Raw genomic sequence first — 18,397 nt, forward strand, 5'->3', positions numbered from 1 at the left:
AAATGATGATTTGCAGGGAGAAAGGATCACGCTGATTCGTAGAGTGGATGAGAACTGGTATGAAGGCAAAATCTCAGGCACAAACCGTCAAGGCATCTTTCCCGTCACCTATGTGGAAGTGCACAAACGGCCACGTGTTAAAAATGGCTTGGATTACCCAGACCCGCCTCTCTGCTCCTCGCCGCAGCGCAGCACTAACGCCTCCCCTCAGGTAAGGTCGCACAACATGATGACGAAAGTTCACAAAATTTATTCTCATCGATGTTCTCCTTGACGCTCAACTTTACATTTTCATTCTCCTGTCTTTTCAAATTGTCTCATCTTTATTTTCCATTCTCTTCCTCTCACACCCGCCTCCTCTTCGTTAAAAAGTTGTATCGTAATCGCCTGACCACCTCGCCCCTGCCCCTCCCTCGCTCTCCCTGCCGTTCCGTGTCCCCCGAGGTCCACGCCGTCTCCTCCGAGTGGATCTCTCTGACCGTGGGGGGTGGAAGCCCACCTGCCGCCCCGACGCCCCCCTTGCCTCCTCTGCCCACCGTGTCTTACCGCTGCGGCGAATACCTGCCCCCTCCGTTCTCTGCCAGCCCTGTGCCGCCCATCAGCGGCAGCCCGTACTGCATCTCCCCCATGACTTCGCCATCTGCCTCGCCCCTGCCTCCGCCGTACCCACCCAGGCCCAATTCCGCCACTCCTTTTCTCACTTTTACTCCTCCTCAGGGGGAGGGCTTCCTGCTCTCCCCACCCTCACCGCATCTGTCACGTAGCATTAGCCCCAGTGGCGGGCCAGTCTTGGAAGGCTGGCTCAGGGCGGAGGGGGAAAGTGCAGAGGGGAATGGGGGCAGTAGCTGTGCCGCCCCTGGAAACAGACAAAATAGCCCTGCGGAGGTACCTTCTGCATGGTGTGCTGTGATATAGTTCAGGCTCACTCTGGGACCTTGAGACCTTTCCATATGGTCTTTGCTGATGTAGTGCGGCTAACGTTTGAGTGTGGAAAAAGTGCCTAACGAGTGTTTTGGCTCATGGTTTAGTCTAGAAAGCTCCTCACAATGGTGTCGATGACAGGTCTGCATGACGTGTGCAACTAACACACAAGTGTTAACCGAGATCGACTTTTGTGTGAACATTGTGTGAACATTGATTGCATCTCAGTCTGATTATTAGGTAAATGATCATTCACACTAGCTGCACGTTAACTCATTCAATCCCAGATGCTTATTTCTGTAGTTCTCTTCAAGTATTTTGCTGAAGGAATGTGTAAAAATGGCTGCTCGTGAACTCGGTAATTAAGGAAAAAACACATTTTTTACCTAAAGTAATGACCTAGAATGATTGATTTACCTAGTACTTAATTACCTTAAGTAATCAATTACTTTAGTACTTGGTTACCTAAAATAATTGATAGCTTTAGCAACCATTGTAACTTTTAATACTTAGCTACTTGAAGTAATCTTTTACTTTTGTTATCTAAAGTAATCTATTACTTCAGTGCTCAATTGTCTTAAGTGCTTTAATACCTTAAGTTAACTTTAATACTTAATTACCTAAAGTCATATGAAGAAAGGAATCATTTTTAGACTGCATAGTTAAACACTATTTTTTTTTCAAATAATAAAAATAATAAGTTCTTGGGATTGAATATCTGGACTCTTAATCTTTTTTTTTAATATCTTAAGGATTAGATCAGTTAATTAGTCAAATATAAATAAATGTAATATATATAATAAGAATTGATCAATGTAGAGCTCTTTTCCAAAACACAATAAATTTAAAAATCAATGTTGCAGTGTAATTTTTTTGAGTACTGACTTTGTTGAACACGTTCAGACTCAAGAGATCACAATCAATCTTTGTCAGTAGTCAGTCGGTCTCTCGGAAAATGTGTATTATATTTGAAACAGATTGAAAAAGTGCTCTTCAAACTGTTGCGCAAACTATGGTGTGATCTCCTATCAATACTGTTTTATTTTGAACATTGCCCACTACTTTTGTCTTTCTGCAGCTTGCACGGAATGACGTTGATCATCATGGACGCAACTCCAGAAGTCCTGTCATGCTGTTTGACATCCATGATAACAACAATGTGAACTCATTTGCCGTAAGTCTCTATGCTATACTATTACATGTTTTATTTCAATTCTGTCTAATTTAATTTTGTACGACTGTAAAGCTTTAACTCATTGCCTTTATTTACCCACTGAATGTTTTGAGTCATCATTAATGCTTACATTGCTATTAAGGATGGCACGAGACACAATTTTTCAGCTGCAGCCGAGATCTTTCCTCTTACTGAATAGTCTAACAAAATGCATACAGCTCGCGATTGTTGGGGGTCATGTGTGTACAAACTGTCTTTTTTGTTTTTTATATGTTTTTATCTGACAATATTTTAACATCCTTTTTCTTCAACTAAAAACAACAACAAAAAAGTAAAGTCAGCCCATTTTCGTGACGTGCTTCCAAGAACAACTTAAACATAAAAGCTTACTATGGCCCTCGTTTTCATCGATTAAAGTTGGGTGACCTTTTTCTCGATGTTATGTGATCTGTTTTACTGTCATCAAGAGCAGTAATAAGCAGCACATTCTCCTGTGTATTCATTGCCAAAAAATAAAACAACCAAAACCAAAAAAAAGTCTCATGCTGAACAAGGACGAGAAATCTTGTGGTCTTCTAATTTTGTCCCATCCCTAATCACTATGTGACATTAAAATGCAATATTCAAGAGCTGCATCTGCATCCTTTTTTAATGCTGCATGAAAATAATATATTCTAAATTAATACGAGCTACTATTTGATTTTTTTCTTTTCCATAAACTCACACTTTTGTCTTGCCTTTCCATGCTTTCCTTCCTGGTCACCACCACCATCTGCTCCTCCGTGACTTTTAACGGATCACTTCCTTTTCCTCTTTTCTACTTACTGGCCCTGCCTCAATTCTGCCTTCTCACTGTTTTACCTCCATCCATTACTCCCTACTTTTCAATCTAAACCATTGCTGGGACTCACCCGCTTCTACTACTAGGAGGCAGTTTGTAATGAGATCTTGAATATTGCTGAGACCTCAGTGAGGTACTGCGGCACATTGTCCCACCACCCTCTCAACGCACTTCATAGACTGCACTCCCACCCCAGTAAACAATCTCTCATCATTTCCCAGCAACCCCTGTCCCACAGCAGCAGCCCAGAGCCCAGCCGTCTCAACTGTGGAATGTAAGTAGGAACTACCGGCATGTAGATTTGGGTTTCACATCAACACCATATGAACAGAATTATTGGAACATGTTGTCATTACATATATAGAAAGTGAACATGGAAACATAAATAGTGAACATTTCACATAAATAGAGGCGGTCCTTCCTTAGTAGCAATAACAGGTTCTCCTTTTCGAACATAAGGCTATTATTTACTTAGTTTTGAATCGTGGTATCTAACAGATTGTGTGTTATGTTTTATAATTGTATTTTTATTAAATTATTAATCTGTAAGATCCGTTTTTATGTATCAAGCTTCTTATGATTGAGTTATGTGGGGTCGGAAAACAAAGGTCAGTCACTCCTTGGAAACTGATCGTGTGTCAGTGTGCTTGTTATGACCTGATAGACTCCTGTTGTGGGTGGTAGGGCAAGTTCAGAAGCAGAAGGGAGACATGAAAATGGAAGAGCATGTGAGAGTTATCAGCACCTTTTATCATGTATAATACAGAAATAACTCAAGTTCACGCTACGACATAAATGCAAAGCGCACAATGTATCTTAATTTTTAAAAAAATACGAGGGTTTTTTTCTCTGAAATAATTTAGACAAGATTAAAATGAGATTAGTTAGATCAACCAAATTCAGATCTTAATTAATCAGTTTCTTTAAAGCACTTGACAGCACTAGCATTGAATAGGATACTTTACTCCAAAGCATACCGCAACATATGTGTAGGCTGTGCATGGCTAAGGCATGAGTGACTGCTCATCAAACATGCTCACTAGGATTTGAGGGGGAGAAAGCCTTATCGTGTACAATTTGTGATTTGTCAACAGTTTTTTAAAGTTCTTCTCTGGTCCCATATATCTGTACGTTACATAGTGTTTACCATTTCTCCTCTGCTCCACTCCAGCTTCCAAGCTCTGTACAGTTATGCGCCGCAGAATGAAGATGAGCTCGAGCTGCAGGAGGGAGATCTCGTAAGCGTCATGGAGAAATGTGATGACGGCTGGTTTGTTGGTATGTACCGCAGTCCTCACATTCCTGACGAATGAAGTCAGTCTTACTATGTCACATAGTGTGTGTCCATGTAGGGATTCTTTTGAATGATATTTGCAGTTCTTTAATGTGTAATCTCAGAATACTGATTCATAAAACAAATGAGGGATTCCTCAATTGGCCTTTTTATTCACACCATAGTCTTATTAAAAGTTGTCAATGTGTTCTGTGAATTGAGCACAACCCATTTGCATTTCTGTTCATTTTCAGGTACCTCAAAGCGGACAAATCAGTTTGGCACTTTCCCTGGGAATTACGTGAAGGAGGTTAAACTTTAAAGTGATGAATCTCAACTGTAACAGAGGCTTGCCTATCAAGCTTTGGACATCAAGCATGACTGTGGGTTAGCGTAGTCATATAGTCAAAATGATCAGTCCATTCTAAAGAATGTAAAAAGGCACAGTGAAGGTGGCTCTATAGTCAGCGCCCAAACCACAGCATGGATTTTAGTGCATATTTTACACACGTGCCGGCCTTCACATGAGGATACTCTGTGAAACTCTACCACAAGGTATTTTTTACCCTACAAATACAGGCTTCCAATCTGTTCATGTCATTACAACTACATGGACTAAGTAAAAACTGATCATCATTTTCGTGCCAGAGCAAGTCTAGTTTACTGTGTTTGGGAGTTTGGCAGACCACGCTACCCCTCAGTTGAACGTTTGTAGCGGGCCAAGTGCATTTTTTTATATGTATTACATGCCTTTCGTACACCTGGCAATTAGGTGACAGAAAGTAGGTCAGACATTCTTTCCTCTGCTCCAGTTTCCAAGCTCTGTACAGTTAGGCAAGATGAATTCAGGTGGTGTGGTACAGGGGAGGAATGGCCCCATATTGCTGGTGGGTGGGTAAGTGTATCACACACAGATGCATGATGCATGCACGTTGAAGTTGGTCTCCAATCGCCCACTGCATAGCAGCCAACTTGACATCATCTGCAAGTGCATGGACACCTTGCAGTTTCACATAAACATACTTTGCACGTGCCAATCTACTGGACGGATTCCAGAACAGGGGTGTCACTTCGATTGGCTGCTGATTACGTCAGCTATATTCATTCCTACTATGGCACAAATGCCTATTTTTACCGGTCCAGTCTATGAAAATGCCAAAGTAAAACTCCACCCATGCACACAGTTCGGCTGCACTTTGTGCTAGACTTGTGCTGGGCACGAAAATGGGGTAATACATGTTTATATATCACTTCCATCTGAGTCCAGCTGCACAACAGATTGGGAATGAAATCACATATTTTGTGTCTGAAACTGGATTTGGGATCTGTTTTCTGTTCTTTTGTGTTATTTACTCTTTTTAGGTCAACAGTCAGCATTGGCCAGAACATTCGCAACTCAAAATGTTTCTGTAGATTGGGTATTTCTTTACTGCAGACAATAATTTACACAACCTTAACACATACGCCTACAAATGCTAATGTGCAGTTATCTTCAGTTTTTCATAGCCACAACGTCAAACAATTAAAGCATATTTTTGGCAGTCAGAAACAGCTCATAATAGGGACTGTAGACAGTGATAATAATGCTTTGAGGCCACCGCCATTTGCGAGCTCATCTGGTTCTGTAAAAAACAGGTAGAGAATCCATTCCTTGTCAGTTTGGGGGTCCTTTACAGACGAAGTAGCGCTCGAAGACCTTATCAATACAAGGCATTATTTCAAGTAGGACTCCTGGTATTGCCTGCTCTCTTTTTCTTCAAAGTTGTAGGCACGTCAATTTTCCTTCCCAAAGACATGTTTCTCACTCGTCTTATTTGTGAGTGAAATTTTGGCGCTCAAATCTAAGAGAATCCGCCAGTCTTCGCAGTCAAAGATTTTTCAAAATAAAATAGCTTTCTGACTCAAATAATACATAAAACGGACCGGCAGTTGGGTACCTCTGATTTAGGAAAATCCCACCAAACCAAGTGACCCCAAGTTTTTCAAGATGACAATGTGTCTCAGATAATAATGACTTTAATGTATTATCAGACTCAATGCCTTTAATGATGGGATTGGTTGGTTCTGTCATGTAAATGTGTATAGCAAATTAAGAGGCCTTTGAAATGGATACAACTCCCAACTTTTAATTTTGAAATTGATTTGAAGGGTAAAGTCAGCATTGATGCTGCAACCACCGTAATATCACACATGTAACGCTGTCTACCAAAAGCCGGTGTATTAACTGTGATTTCCTACTTACCTTACGACAAACATCATAGTCCTAATATTGCTGTGTCATTCTCAAATTCCTCACCAACATAAGATGTCCTCAATGGACTGTATATTAATACTTGGGTCATTCTTTGCTCTTGTTGTTCCAGATGTATATAGGGCAGTTAAAGAAAAACGTATTTATACTGTATGAGTGTTTATGAGTAAATATGTAATCAAGTATTGCCAGACTATCAGTAGCCCTTCAGTATTATACAGAATATGGAAGCATCACAGCATATTAGCTACATTTGTGCAGTGATGAATGTCACATAATATGGTTTAACTGCATATTTAACAGGACCCGGTAGCAACGTGCACTTTGTCCTCACTGATGTGTGCTTTTTGAGGTTAAATCCAGTGTTTTTACCTGACCGCTACGAAGACTACAACAAACTGTATTATGAGTGTTCCTGTTAAAGCACTTATAGATTGTTCTGGTGTTCTGTCACCTCACAAAAGCATGATGTTTTTCTGTGCTGTTGGCCAAACAGTTTTTTTTTCTTCTTCTTTTTGAGTTCTTGTGTAACTTGGGCTCTTCATCAATAGTTTTGTTTTGTTAGGAGACAGCTCAATCCTGAGAGAACTATAGGAACATGATTATTGTGTAAAACAACTTCAACACAATAAATTGCTTGTGTCATAGTGTGTGTCATAACACATTGCAGGATGTATGAATGTACGATATTTGAATGTGATGCAATATATGCAAAGGGTCAACTTGAGTTAACGCAGAACATTAGAAAGATTGTAAATATGTAAAATAAGAAATAGACTGCATATGTTGGGAGCATCAGGTGGAGCTGTCACTCACATGCAGTGTTTTATCTACCTGAAGGATTTTGCCACAGTGTGGAACGTTACTGAGCACAGAAAGTTTGATGCATATGAACATTACGCTGCCATTTGGGAGCTCATAATGCCTTATGTTTGATGCAAAATTGTGCCTCATTTTCATTCATGACTATTTCTGAAAAGTATCCATGTCATGTTTCAGTTAACCTGCTTTCCCCACGTAGGTCTAGTCTCTCAAAGAGACCTTGTCAATTACCGTGCAAGTATCAGAAGTGTGACGGTGCATTCATTGATCATGTTATGGTTGAATTGGTTTGCGACACAAACTGCTATGAGTTTGCTTTGTTTGCTTCTATTTGCAGTGCTGTGGGAATATTAAAATAAAGATGCTATACACTGCTGTGAGTTCATCTTTGTGCAGTATTTAATTTCCCATTTAAAACCATGTTTAGTAAAGGATTCTGGGATTTTGTGTAGGCCTACGCTATTATTCGAAAACATGTCGCATGTTTATCTGTTCTTCCCATTGCAACTACATGAACAACAAGGTGTAGTCCTCTGAGCTTCACAGGTGAGATGACACATCTGACTGGCTGAGAGGTAGGGTACGAACTGTTATACATATAAATAGTTTATTGCACAACCTAACATGCCTTAATTTGAGAACATTTAGACTTAATGGATTTGAAACATGAACCTCGCCAGTGGAAGATGTAACCACTGAGAAAATGTGCTGCCTAGTTAACATTTTTTGTTAAAATAATAAAATATCTCACATGAGTTACTCATGCTATTGTGGCATATGTTTGCTGCATTTAGGTTTTTTTTGGTTGTGTTTTGTTTTCATTCGGTTATATGCACACGACACGATCCAAGTTAGCTCACGGGTTGAGCAGTCTGTTTGCAAACACACACAAAACGTTTCATTCAGCCAGCAAACAGAAGCTTTCTCACTTCACTTGAGCAGCAATCCTGGAAGGAATTCAAGATTTGGGAGCGGCACATTCCACATCCTGGGATTAAAGCTCTACCATAAATGGTAAACTTGCACGGAATTGGAGTGACGGCATCCACAGGCCAGTCAAGCTTGCTTCAAACGTGCCTGAGATCGTTTATAATAAGATAAGGGCTTACTCTGAGTATTGAGCCGTCTCAAATGAGGGAATGATCTTGCGCCTTCAAATGCAGTTTCAAATTGCAGTTTCAAAGTTTGTGAAAGAACTCCATCAAAAATAAAGCTTGCACTAATATTTTGTTACAGATTCGAATAATTTCAATACAATAGGTTGATTCAATTTTGAATGAAAAAAACAACGTATTAAAAGGTGATTTAACTTGATATTTTCGATAATGTGCAGCTCAAGAACCAAGTTTGTGGCCGAGGTGGCATCACGTGACCTGAGGAGTTTATCAAAGACGAGCATTGCGTTTTGCAATAGACGATCCTGGAATCCGCCGTGAGCTGCTTCCCAAACCTGGTCGTCCCACAAAGTGGAGGCCACGCCCCTTTAATGCCTGCCGCCCTGCTGGCCATTGATCATCCCACAGGTCATCTGCACAAGCTACAAAGACCGAGTGACAGCGACTTTGGACGCATAGGAAGTCGTCTGCACGCCACTGAAAGTTCGTTATGCCTCTGCGGATAGTGGTGCAGGGTCCTGGGCCCTGGGGATTTAGGCTGGTCGGAGGAAAAGACTTCGAGCAGCCGCTGACTATTTCCCGGGTAAGTTTTGATGAGTAACTTCTGACTATAAAGTACGTGAAACACACCTGCACCTGGGCTTGTCCGGGAATCCATTGGCCATTGCACTAAACTAACTCGCCGAACTAGATAACTAACAAACAGCTATTTGTGGTGACGTGTCTAGGCAAAGTTAAGTTGATTGTGCGTTTTATTCGCCAATGTTTAGCTAATTGCTAGGTCTGCATGTGTTTTGTTTAACATGAAAAAAAATCCGGGATTTTTTTTTTTTTACTTTTTTGTTTGAAGCACAGTTTGAGAGATTTTGTCTTCAGATTTTACCTGTAAATTTGAACGTTTAAGCAGTTAGTGGTCTTTAGTCTTCTGCTCAATTAAATAGATAAGAGCACCTTTTCTTCGGGGGTCCGTGAATACCTCTTAAGCAGTACTGGACTGGCTCAAACTGGGACCATTTTTAATTTACCTAATGACAACATTGTCTAAACGCTTTACAAAAGAGTTCAGTACATTTAGATCTCCCAACAAACTAAAACGACATTAACGAACGTGCTTTTTTATATTCCGGTCAATTAAAACAATTCATCTGTATTTTTCTAAAGATTGTATTCTACGGTACTGTATATTTAAACATGTGCTTAATAATGTTGAAGTCAATGAGTGAAAGCAGTGTTTTCACTAACACTTGATTTTAGTAGAGTGACTTCTGCTATTTTTTGTTTCCTTGCCCCCTGTCCTCCCCACCCATTTAACATGATTAGAAATTCCTGAGCTCTGCCAGTTTCTTGTGTTAAGGGCTTTATTCTGGATAGTGTCCCCCCCAAACATCTTTGCTGGTGTTTGTACAGTAAACCATAACACACACTCAGGTCATTGCGTGAAGGTCATTTATCCTGAGTAAAATCAGTTTGTGTGAAATCCTGCTTTAAAATTATGTTGTTTTTTGAAATATGCTTTACAACAGTTATTTATTATATTGCCCACGACTTTGTCTGCAGGTGACACCTGGAAGCAAAGCAGCCGAGGCCAACCTCTGCATTGGGGATGTCATCTTGGCTATTGATGGCGAAGCCACAGACAACATGACCCACTTGGAAGCACAGAACAAAATTAAGGGGTGTATACAGGAGATGGCACTTTCTATAGACAGGTAAGAGATCATTCAGATCCTCAGACTTTGTAAATACTTAACACAGGAACAGCTCACGCCCAAACCAAATGTTAAGGTGATGACACAATAGTTTCATAAAAGCATTGTTCTACTCAGCCCTTACCTGTGTGTTAAGTAATCTCGTATAAAGGATGCCCGAGACACACCTGCAGTCGATGAATACAGACCATATTTTAAATAGTTTTCTATGAAACTGACTTATAAAATGAAAGGCAAACAATTTTATATTTAAATCCCAGCATAGTCAACCAAACCATCTAATTTGGTATTATCAAAGTCTTAATTGTTTTAATGCAAACATATAATGTGAAAAAGTCAGACTGGCTAACAGAAATTGATGTCAATGTTAATTTTATTACAATTCTTCTAAAAACTGCTGCTTAAACACACAGAGAGCAACAACATACAAAGAGAACATAAGACAATACACACGTGGAACCTATACATTTTCTATGGCTGGGGAAAAAAAATCGACCAGTTTGGGTTAAGTCAAATTTAAAAATAGGTGGACAAAAAATATCTGCCTCATGGTGGAGGCCAGAACCATGTTTGCGCCACTGTTTTTGACACACACCTTTCTTGCAGATGTGCAGTGTTGCAATGGTGGCAAAAATAAGAGTCTCCCCAAAACAAAATATCACAAGTTTGAGATCATTTTCAATTAAAAAAAAAAAATAACCACAAAAACATTTCGCTGCTTTGAGGATTGAGGATTGTTGAGGACATTCCCTGCCTTATTATTTTCATTTTAATTATACTGCATCTGTTCCAGTAATTCTAAATTGCTGTTTGAGCTGTACACAGAATAGTACTACACTAAAGCTTGCTTTTATCCTGTAAAAAGTTTAGTCTGACGCCACGAGATCTAACATAAGATGAAATTATTGCAGTTACGCTAAGGGAATACGTTGACAATGTCAAGCCAAAATTATATTGGCAAGGCCCATGTTTCATTGAAAGGCACGTATATATGGGGTCGTTTTGTCAATACAACATGAAAACACCTACAGACTTGGAATCAATAAACATTATCCTTCCCCTCTGTTTCAGATCAGAGAATAAGTTGTGGTCGCCGCTCTCATCAGAAGAAGGAAAGTCGCATCCCTACAAGATGAATCTTGCATCAGAGCCTCGGGTGTGTGTCTGCAGACTCAATATCTAAACTGGAACTTACACAATGGCTCGCTGTCCTCTGTCATTTAGAGGGAAATCATCAGATTCAACTTACCGGTAGTTGTACAGTTTTCTGCGAGTCTGAACCTTTTCCTCGCCGCACCCCTGCAGCCAACGATGAGGTCATTGTTTACTTCCCAACAAGAGGTTTCCTAGACGACAGTAGTTTATCTGCCAAGCTCTGACGTAAGACTCAGTTCCTGTCTACTGAGTGGAAAGCAAAGGCCAGTGGGATGTGTCTTCCGCAGACCACACTGTTAAGTTGCTGTGCAGTTTTGTCACGAACACGTGTGTTGAATGCCTGTATGCATTTTGTCACTTGGATGCCTCCTCACTATTTCTTGTCCAAACGACTGTGGTGTGACCTGCTTGATCGACTCAGCTTGCAGTCAGTCTGTTTATGTAATTTTCTTATGGATGCTTGAATCCTGAGCCTATTGGTGTGTTGCTCATCCCGAAAAATATAAAGGCTTTGTTTTACAAAGGTCACACATTTCTTTTAGTCAGTTTCACACAAAGCTTTAACATTATTATTGTATCTGTCTGACAGGAAGTGAAACAAATAGGCTCCGCCCACAACAGGAGCGCCCTGCCATTCTCCGGTTTTGGTTCCAAGGTTGTGACCAACCAATACAACAACCCATCCGGGCTCTACTCCTCAGAGAATATCAAGAACTTTAACTCTGCTGTGGATGAAGTCAAAACCTTGACAACCACCAACGAGCCTGACACTGTGTAAGAACAAACTCTAGCAGGTTGAATATTGTCAGCTCCAGAGCAATAATTGACAACCACAAACTATTACGCATTGTAAAACATTTTTTTTTTAAGTGGCATCGGAATATTCTTAACACCCAGTCAAATACAAAATTAAGTTGATCTGTATTAAAAACATGACCTCCTAACACCATATAGCCGAATGAATTATATTGATTGGTTTGAACTCTTGTTAACAATTAAGTTTAACACGTAAAAACATGGTATTTTTCCCCAAAAATGCCCTTAATCAGCATGTACAGTTACCAATCAATGAATGACTTTATAGAGTTGATCCCTGCATACTTCATACTGCAGTCATATATTTGTATTTTTTAAAGGGTCACAGGCTTGCTGGTGCCTATCCCAGTTGGCTTTGGGCCGTAGGCGGGGGACACCATGAACTGGTTCCCAGCCAATTGCAGGGCACAGGCAACCTCTATTTTCATGAAAAACATTGGACGACATGTTCCTGCTTATTTAAGATTTTTTTTTCCATTATCTCAGTAAACGATCTATTTTAATTGGACTTGAAGTGTCTACCCACCACAAATACTGGAATTTTATTGTATCTGACAAAGGATAATATGTTTCTGACTCTTGTGGATCCCTGCAAAAGGTTCAGGGTGGACCTGAACCAGGAATGTCGGAGTTTTAGTGTCAGATGGTTTAGAGTTCGTCATGCTTAGCTTTCACAATTGCCGGAGCATCTGCAGCATCTGAAACGTGGTTTTAAACCCTTTCGTCATAAATAAATTGCTCATTATAGAGGAATGTTTTTGCTCTGTCAAAATACAATTTATGTTCTTGGTTTCTGTATCATTGCCTGTCTACTTAAAGCATCATTTGTCTTTTAATTACATTTAGTAAACGCAATTTACTTACGTTGATGTTGCTGGCCTGTTTCAGCATGCTTGAATGTGACACAATGTTTTGTCAACATACTATGTGGACCATTTTGCTCTGAGGAGATCTTTTGTTTGTGGTTCATACAAACATCAATTTGTTTACATCTGTCTTGCAGACCTGCAGATCCATCAAAGTCCCCGAAGCGGCCACCTATTGCAGCAGATTCTGAGGTCTACAAAATGCTGCAAGAGAACCAAGAGTCGGATGAGCCTCCTCGACAGTCTGCTTCCTTCAAAGTACTTCAGGAGATTCTTGAGACGGGTAGGGATCACACTTGCTACTTTTTTTCTTATAATCCAAATGACAGCAAATGTTAACAAGTTTGGTTATTCTCCAGTCAATTTAACAACAGGCCACCAGTTGTAAATTATAATGAGCTGAGGTCACAATGCAAAGTAGCTTTAAGGTGTGTATGATATTTGTAGGTAATTCTGACAGACCATCAGGCTTCAGGAGTGTGAAAGCACCTACAACAAAAATTGGCGCCTCTATTGGAAATCCTGAGAAGCTTCCGGTCTGTGATAAGTGTGGATCAGGGGTTGTGTAAGTATATAAGCCTTTAAAATATTCTCCACGTTCTAAATACGTTTGCATACTTGTTCTACTCTCATAGGCTGGCGCCATCTTGTGGCTAATTACAGTCGCGAGTGAACGCTGGCGTCATCTTTATACAAAGCATCTTGAAATTCAGAAAATCCAACCAGTTGTTGTTTAGGCAAAAATATATGTTTTCACTATAAAGGCAAGGGCACCTCTCAGTATGGCAATGTTGAAGTCGAATTGTGAAATACAGGTACATGTTTTTACAAAATCTTTAAAGGGGTCCTAATCTTATTTAGCAGCTTTCCGTAAGAAAAACGTAATACTTCAAACCATACGTAATTTGAAAACTCTTTTCTCGTTCAGTACCTTTTAAAAACACCTTTTTGACTTGTTGACGACTTTTTACTTGTTTTGGGGCGGGGATTCGATCATGTGATATTCAAAAGCTGAATCTGCAAGTGAAAAGTGTGTTTTGCTCAAGGGTGTAACCTGCCTACTGCCCAAAGGCAGCTGGGATAGGCACCAGCACGCCACCAACCCTTGTGAGAATAAGCAGCTATAGAAAATGGATGAATGAATATTTGCTATTTACTGCTCAAAATTGCTAGATTAAGTTTAGTAAGAAGTGTTTTAGACCAAAATTAGAAATGTGATAAATGCTTAGCACATTGCCATGACATTGATGAAGAACAAAGCAGACATTAATTTATTAGAATTGGCAAGATTTACTTAAAAAAATTCTAACCTAACTACTTAAAGCTGTGGGTTGGACCAGTCACTACAGTCAATCACAGGATACTCCACCTTAAAATAAAAATCTTTTTGAAAACCATTAACTACTTGCATGCTTGTCAATGAGCAGGAAAAACTCAAACGAGGGCCTTAAATTTAAACATTGTAACTAAGGGTGATGCATTGCCGTATTTCTTCAAGAGCTAAATTGGCAGTAATTTATGTAATCAGTACAAAAACAAAAATGCAAACTTCATAAAGCAACAAATGAGTTCATGTTTACTTTTTTTATACTGTAAATCAGGCACAGTGTTTATGCCATATGCTTTCAGTTTATTTTGTCTTGTAGTGGAGGTTGAATTGTTGACATTTGTGACTCAGGGGGATGTTGGTGAAGCTACGTGACAAGTTCCGACACCCTGAGTGCTACACATGCACAGACTGCAATGTCAACTTGAAACAGAAGGGACATTTCTTTGTGGAGGACCAGATTTATTGCGAGAAACATGCACGAGAGCGAATGACCCCGCCTGAGGGCTATGACGTGGTCACTGTCTTCCCGAAGTAGAGCGACCAAGGACTTCGGCTTCAGACTGCATAAGATACTTCAAACCATGTAGCTTCAGTTTAGATACTCTTCTTATGCGAACACTGGAAGAGTGGATGTAACGTGCTGATTTGCACATAAGACTTTTGGTATAGGTAAACACTTCATTTTTTTAGATTACAGTAAATTCCTGCTTTGCCGCTGTTTGGAATGAGTAGTGCAGTATTCACAGGAAAAGAACCACTTTTATTGCCTGTTTAATGATCCGCCTTTTAAACCCCAGGAACTAGGGGCTGCATTGCTCGACAGCACACTGCATCATTTTTGTATTGTTTTTATTGAATAGAAATAGTATACAAAAATATCTCAATTTTTTTAATATCAATGCCAAATAAATATTTTACTGAAAGTCAATGTCTCCTTTCTCAACATATTGATTTCTTCTAAAAGCATTGTCTACATATGGAACTAAATAATGTAATAGATGTAAACAAGCCCCTCCAATGGCTGGAAAATAAAAGCGCATGGCAAAGTCAACCACATAAAAAATAAATAGCTGCTTAGAAAGGTTTCTCCACCTGAAATGTTAATATTACCTAATATGCCTAAGATCTGTCTCACTGTGAAGTAGCATAGGATAAAAGGTCGGTGGGATGTAACATTTCAGATCAGATTGTACCGAGTCAGCCTCACCATGTGGACAGGTTCGGCTGAGGACAGGCAGGTAGTCTGCCGTGTGTGCTTGTTGATCTATACGCAGAGTCTCAGTCAGGGCCCAGATGTAGTTGTGGGCGAACCGCAGAGTTTCTATCTTGGTCATTTTGGCGTCCTCGGGCAGGGCTGGTAAGATGTTTCTGAGCGTGTTCAGAGCAGAGTTCAGATTGTGCATCCGGTGACGCTCTCGGTCGTTGGCCTTCACCCGGCGTCTGCCCCGCAGCACAGAATGCGCACATTTTGCGTGGCCCGTTGCTTTTTGACGCGCATGGGCAATGTAGTCTTTTGCCTTGTGGGATTTTGGATAACTGTGCGTCCCTGCGTTGCTGCTTGTTGCGACGTCATTTAGCGCTTGGTGCTCGTTGGGAAACATCCTGTTCCAGTAAAATGATATGTCATTACAGTTTAGTCTGCAGAACACATTGGCTGATGAAAGCCTACTAGCAACTACAGCGTAATGGGACTCTTACACAATTCAATACAGGAACTTTATTAAAAATATACAGAACATAATTTCCAGCTTCAATGAGGCGCTGTAAACTGCCTCGTGCTAGCCAAAATAACTGTGGCATTGCCCTCCAAATATATATATATATATATATATATATATATATATATATATATATATATATATATATATATATATATATATATATATATATATAAACATGTTCGCGAGTCATACACGCAAGAAGAAAATACACTTGCACGTACCTTTGGCTGGTTCCCTGTGGCAACAGGAGACAACCGACTGCTTGCTGGATGCGCAAACCTTTCATTTTATAAGGCCTCTATCTTATCTTTTTGTGCTCCTGAATCAACAGCATGCATCAGATGGCCAATCAGCTTTCAGGCAGCACGTCCTGAAGCCTCTCATCAGCCTCACAACTGTATCTCTTTGTGTGTTCACTTTTCGGTGAGGGAGGGCAACACGTGGATGGAAGCTATTATTATTATTATTATTATTATTATTATTATTATTATTATTATTATTATTATTATTATTATAAGTCAAACAAAAATGAATCGATTTGATTATTGGAATTTTTATTAGACCTGTTGAACTTTGGTTGGATTTAAATACACGGAGCTGTGATGTTTGATCTGTTCGCTCTAAACTCGACGGCTTAGTCATATTTTTACATGTAAATTCATCAATCCTAGGAATACAAAATAGACTGAAGACTTGTGTGTTTATTTTTAACGTTCAGATCAGCTGAATCTGGGACCTTTCATGAGCATTAAAAAAGTTTTGAGAATTTTCAGTTATTACATTTCTTTTTTTATATGATACTGCAGCACATATCACTTACTTAATTTGCCACATCAGTACAAAATGGCTTTAGCACAATATACTGTTTTTGTTATCGGGTTTGATGTTCGCTTTGAGTGTGATGGCGCATTTTACGCACTCGAATCAAACAGTCAAATCGGGACGGCAAGAGATAAAATGTAATTTTCAGATAAATAGAAATATACGCAGAGTTTTCACATTTTCGTAGGCGAAGTCCATCGAAACTTTGAGGTGGTTTTGGAACTTAATCAGGTATGTTTATTATAATGCTTACTGTTTTGGACGCGTACAACGCACTCTCAAAATGGCGTTAGTCAATAAATTTCAGCTAATTTGTCTTGCTTGAGACTGAAGGTATGTTACAGATTAATCTACTTTGATTGATCTTTGCATAAAATATATTAACGTTTAAGCAACCCTCGCTTTTACTTTGAAGCGCTGTAGCGCAATATCGCCAGTGGGAGCTATTACGCATGGCGCCAGCCGAAAAGATCATTTGGAAATGTGAACGCTATTGTTTGGCTGTGTATAGTACAAAGGGTTTTCCCGTTTAACACGGCCAATTAAACTTGATTCACACAATAAAGAGCGCCTTAATAGTTGCGCAGAGACCATAACTGAAACGTCGCTGTTTCAAGCAGTGAAAATTATGTGTTAAATTTTCTGAGGTCAAATGACCATGAAAAACGTCATCGGGCGTCTATCATTTGTGTTGTGTGGGGGTTGGGGGTGATTACCAGTGCTCAAATATAATTTCCACTTTAAGGATGAAAACCTGCTTAACTTTCTGTCCAAACATTGGAACAATCTGAACCCCATATGCGTTCAATAAAGTGGACAAATACCCAGAAGAGATATGAAATGCCGTCTTGCAGTTGTAAAAGACACAAAAAAGTCTAAGGTAAACGACATGCCCCCACTTTACAAATACTCAACGACGTCAGGTCCATATTGGCATATGACGGACAGGTGTTGTTTTAAGCAGTCGGGACTTTGCTTGTTTTTTTTCCCCCTTTATCAGCGTGATGTGGGCTATTATCCTGCTTGTTATGCAAAGTGTGAGCAAACATAAGCACCCATAAAAACAGATATGACCGCAAAATTGATTCGAAAAGTGATTTAACAATATTTAACAAAACAAATGACCAAGCCCCAGAGCAGGTGATGTCTGCACGATGCGCCTGGTTTATACACCCAAACTTAACGCTCTCTTTTGCTTATTTATTAAACCAAATCTATTTATTATTTTAGCAAACAGAGGTACCAGGTGGGGCTTTATTTTCGTCTTCAGCTTTTTGTTTGAAGGACGTTTTGAGAAGGCCAATCCAAGTCCAACAACTCGCTGACCAGATTGTTATCAGGGACGCCATTCAATGTGCCCCCCTCCTCTCGCTCCTTCTGCCAAAGAGCTGCCGGGAGAGAGAAAGGGAAAAGGAAACTTCTTCAAGAAAGGGAAAACATCTTAAAAACATTTAATTGCAACCCGGATGCCATATGTACAGCTCTTGTGAAACCCCTCAACAATGTGACTGTCTTTTAGAAAGTATGGAGTGCGCCTTTGGAGACGTGTGCGCTTTTGGAGAGGTGCGCGCGTCGTGACCG

The 18,397-nt window shown here is 39.9% G+C and overlaps 3 protein-coding genes across 3 annotated transcripts in view; 2 read left to right on the forward strand and 1 right to left on the reverse strand.

Moving 5' to 3' along the window:
• Positions 1–7,662, forward strand: part of sorbs1 (sorbin and SH3 domain containing 1) — a 49,571-nt gene extending 41,909 nt beyond the window's left edge. The window contains exons 23-28 of the mRNA XM_088421098.1: positions 17–211; positions 373–885; positions 2,000–2,095; positions 3,023–3,210; positions 4,108–4,214; positions 4,464–7,662. Coding sequence (XP_088277224.1) covers positions 17–211; positions 373–885; positions 2,000–2,095; positions 3,023–3,210; positions 4,108–4,214; positions 4,464–4,531 — 1,167 coding nt within the window. The 3' untranslated portion in view covers positions 4,532–7,662. The remainder of the gene's footprint in view (positions 1–16; positions 212–372; positions 886–1,999; positions 2,096–3,022; positions 3,211–4,107; positions 4,215–4,463) is intronic.
• Positions 7,663–8,751: 1,089 nt separating this feature from the next.
• Positions 8,752–15,201, forward strand: pdlim1 (PDZ and LIM domain 1 (elfin)). Its single transcript, XM_088421099.1, has 7 exons — positions 8,752–8,980; positions 9,955–10,106; positions 11,178–11,262; positions 11,851–12,035; positions 13,081–13,226; positions 13,391–13,508; positions 14,622–15,201. Exons 1-7 carry the CDS (start codon positions 8,888–8,890, stop codon positions 14,806–14,808), a joined length of 966 nt encoding a protein of 321 aa, XP_088277225.1. The 5' UTR covers positions 8,752–8,887; the 3' UTR covers positions 14,809–15,201.
• Positions 15,202–15,379: 178 nt separating this feature from the next.
• Positions 15,380–16,324, reverse strand: neurog3 (neurogenin 3). The gene is made up of 2 exons (XM_088421996.1): positions 16,216–16,324; positions 15,380–15,875 (listed from the first exon to the last, which is right to left on the reverse strand). The coding sequence occupies exons 1-2, from the start codon at positions 16,278–16,280 to the stop codon at positions 15,380–15,382; spliced, it is 561 nt and encodes a 186-aa protein (XP_088278122.1). The 5' UTR covers positions 16,281–16,324.
• Between the last annotated feature and the right edge of the window lie 2,073 nt (positions 16,325–18,397).

Source organism: Hippichthys cyanospilos, chromosome 8 (assembly GCF_059441005.1).
Source record: "Hippichthys cyanospilos isolate Australia breed blue-spotted pipefish chromosome 8, RoL_Hcya_1.0, whole genome shotgun sequence".
Classification (NCBI taxonomy): domain Eukaryota; kingdom Metazoa; phylum Chordata; class Actinopteri; order Syngnathiformes; family Syngnathidae; genus Hippichthys; species Hippichthys cyanospilos.

Bases quoted from the DNA above. Each gene is read 5' to 3' on its own strand.
- pdlim1 (XM_088421099.1), top strand. From the start codon at position 8,888: ATGCCTCTGCGGATAGTGGTGCAGGGTCCTGGGCCCTGGGGATTTAGG. The intron at 12,036-13,080 runs GTAAGAACAAAC...TCTGTCTTGCAG, and splicing joins ACCAACGAGCCTGACACTGT to ACCTGCAGATCCATCAAAGT. The intron at 13,509-14,621 runs GTAAGTATATAA...TTTGTGACTCAG, and splicing joins AAGTGTGGATCAGGGGTTGT to GGGGATGTTGGTGAAGCTAC.
- neurog3 (XM_088421996.1), bottom strand. From the start codon at position 16,280: ATGAAAGGTTTGCGCATCCAGCAAGCAGTCGGTTGTCTCCTGTTGCCA. The intron at 15,876-16,215 runs GTACGTGCAAGT...TTACTGGAACAG, and splicing joins CCACAGGGAACCAGCCAAAG to GATGTTTCCCAACGAGCACC.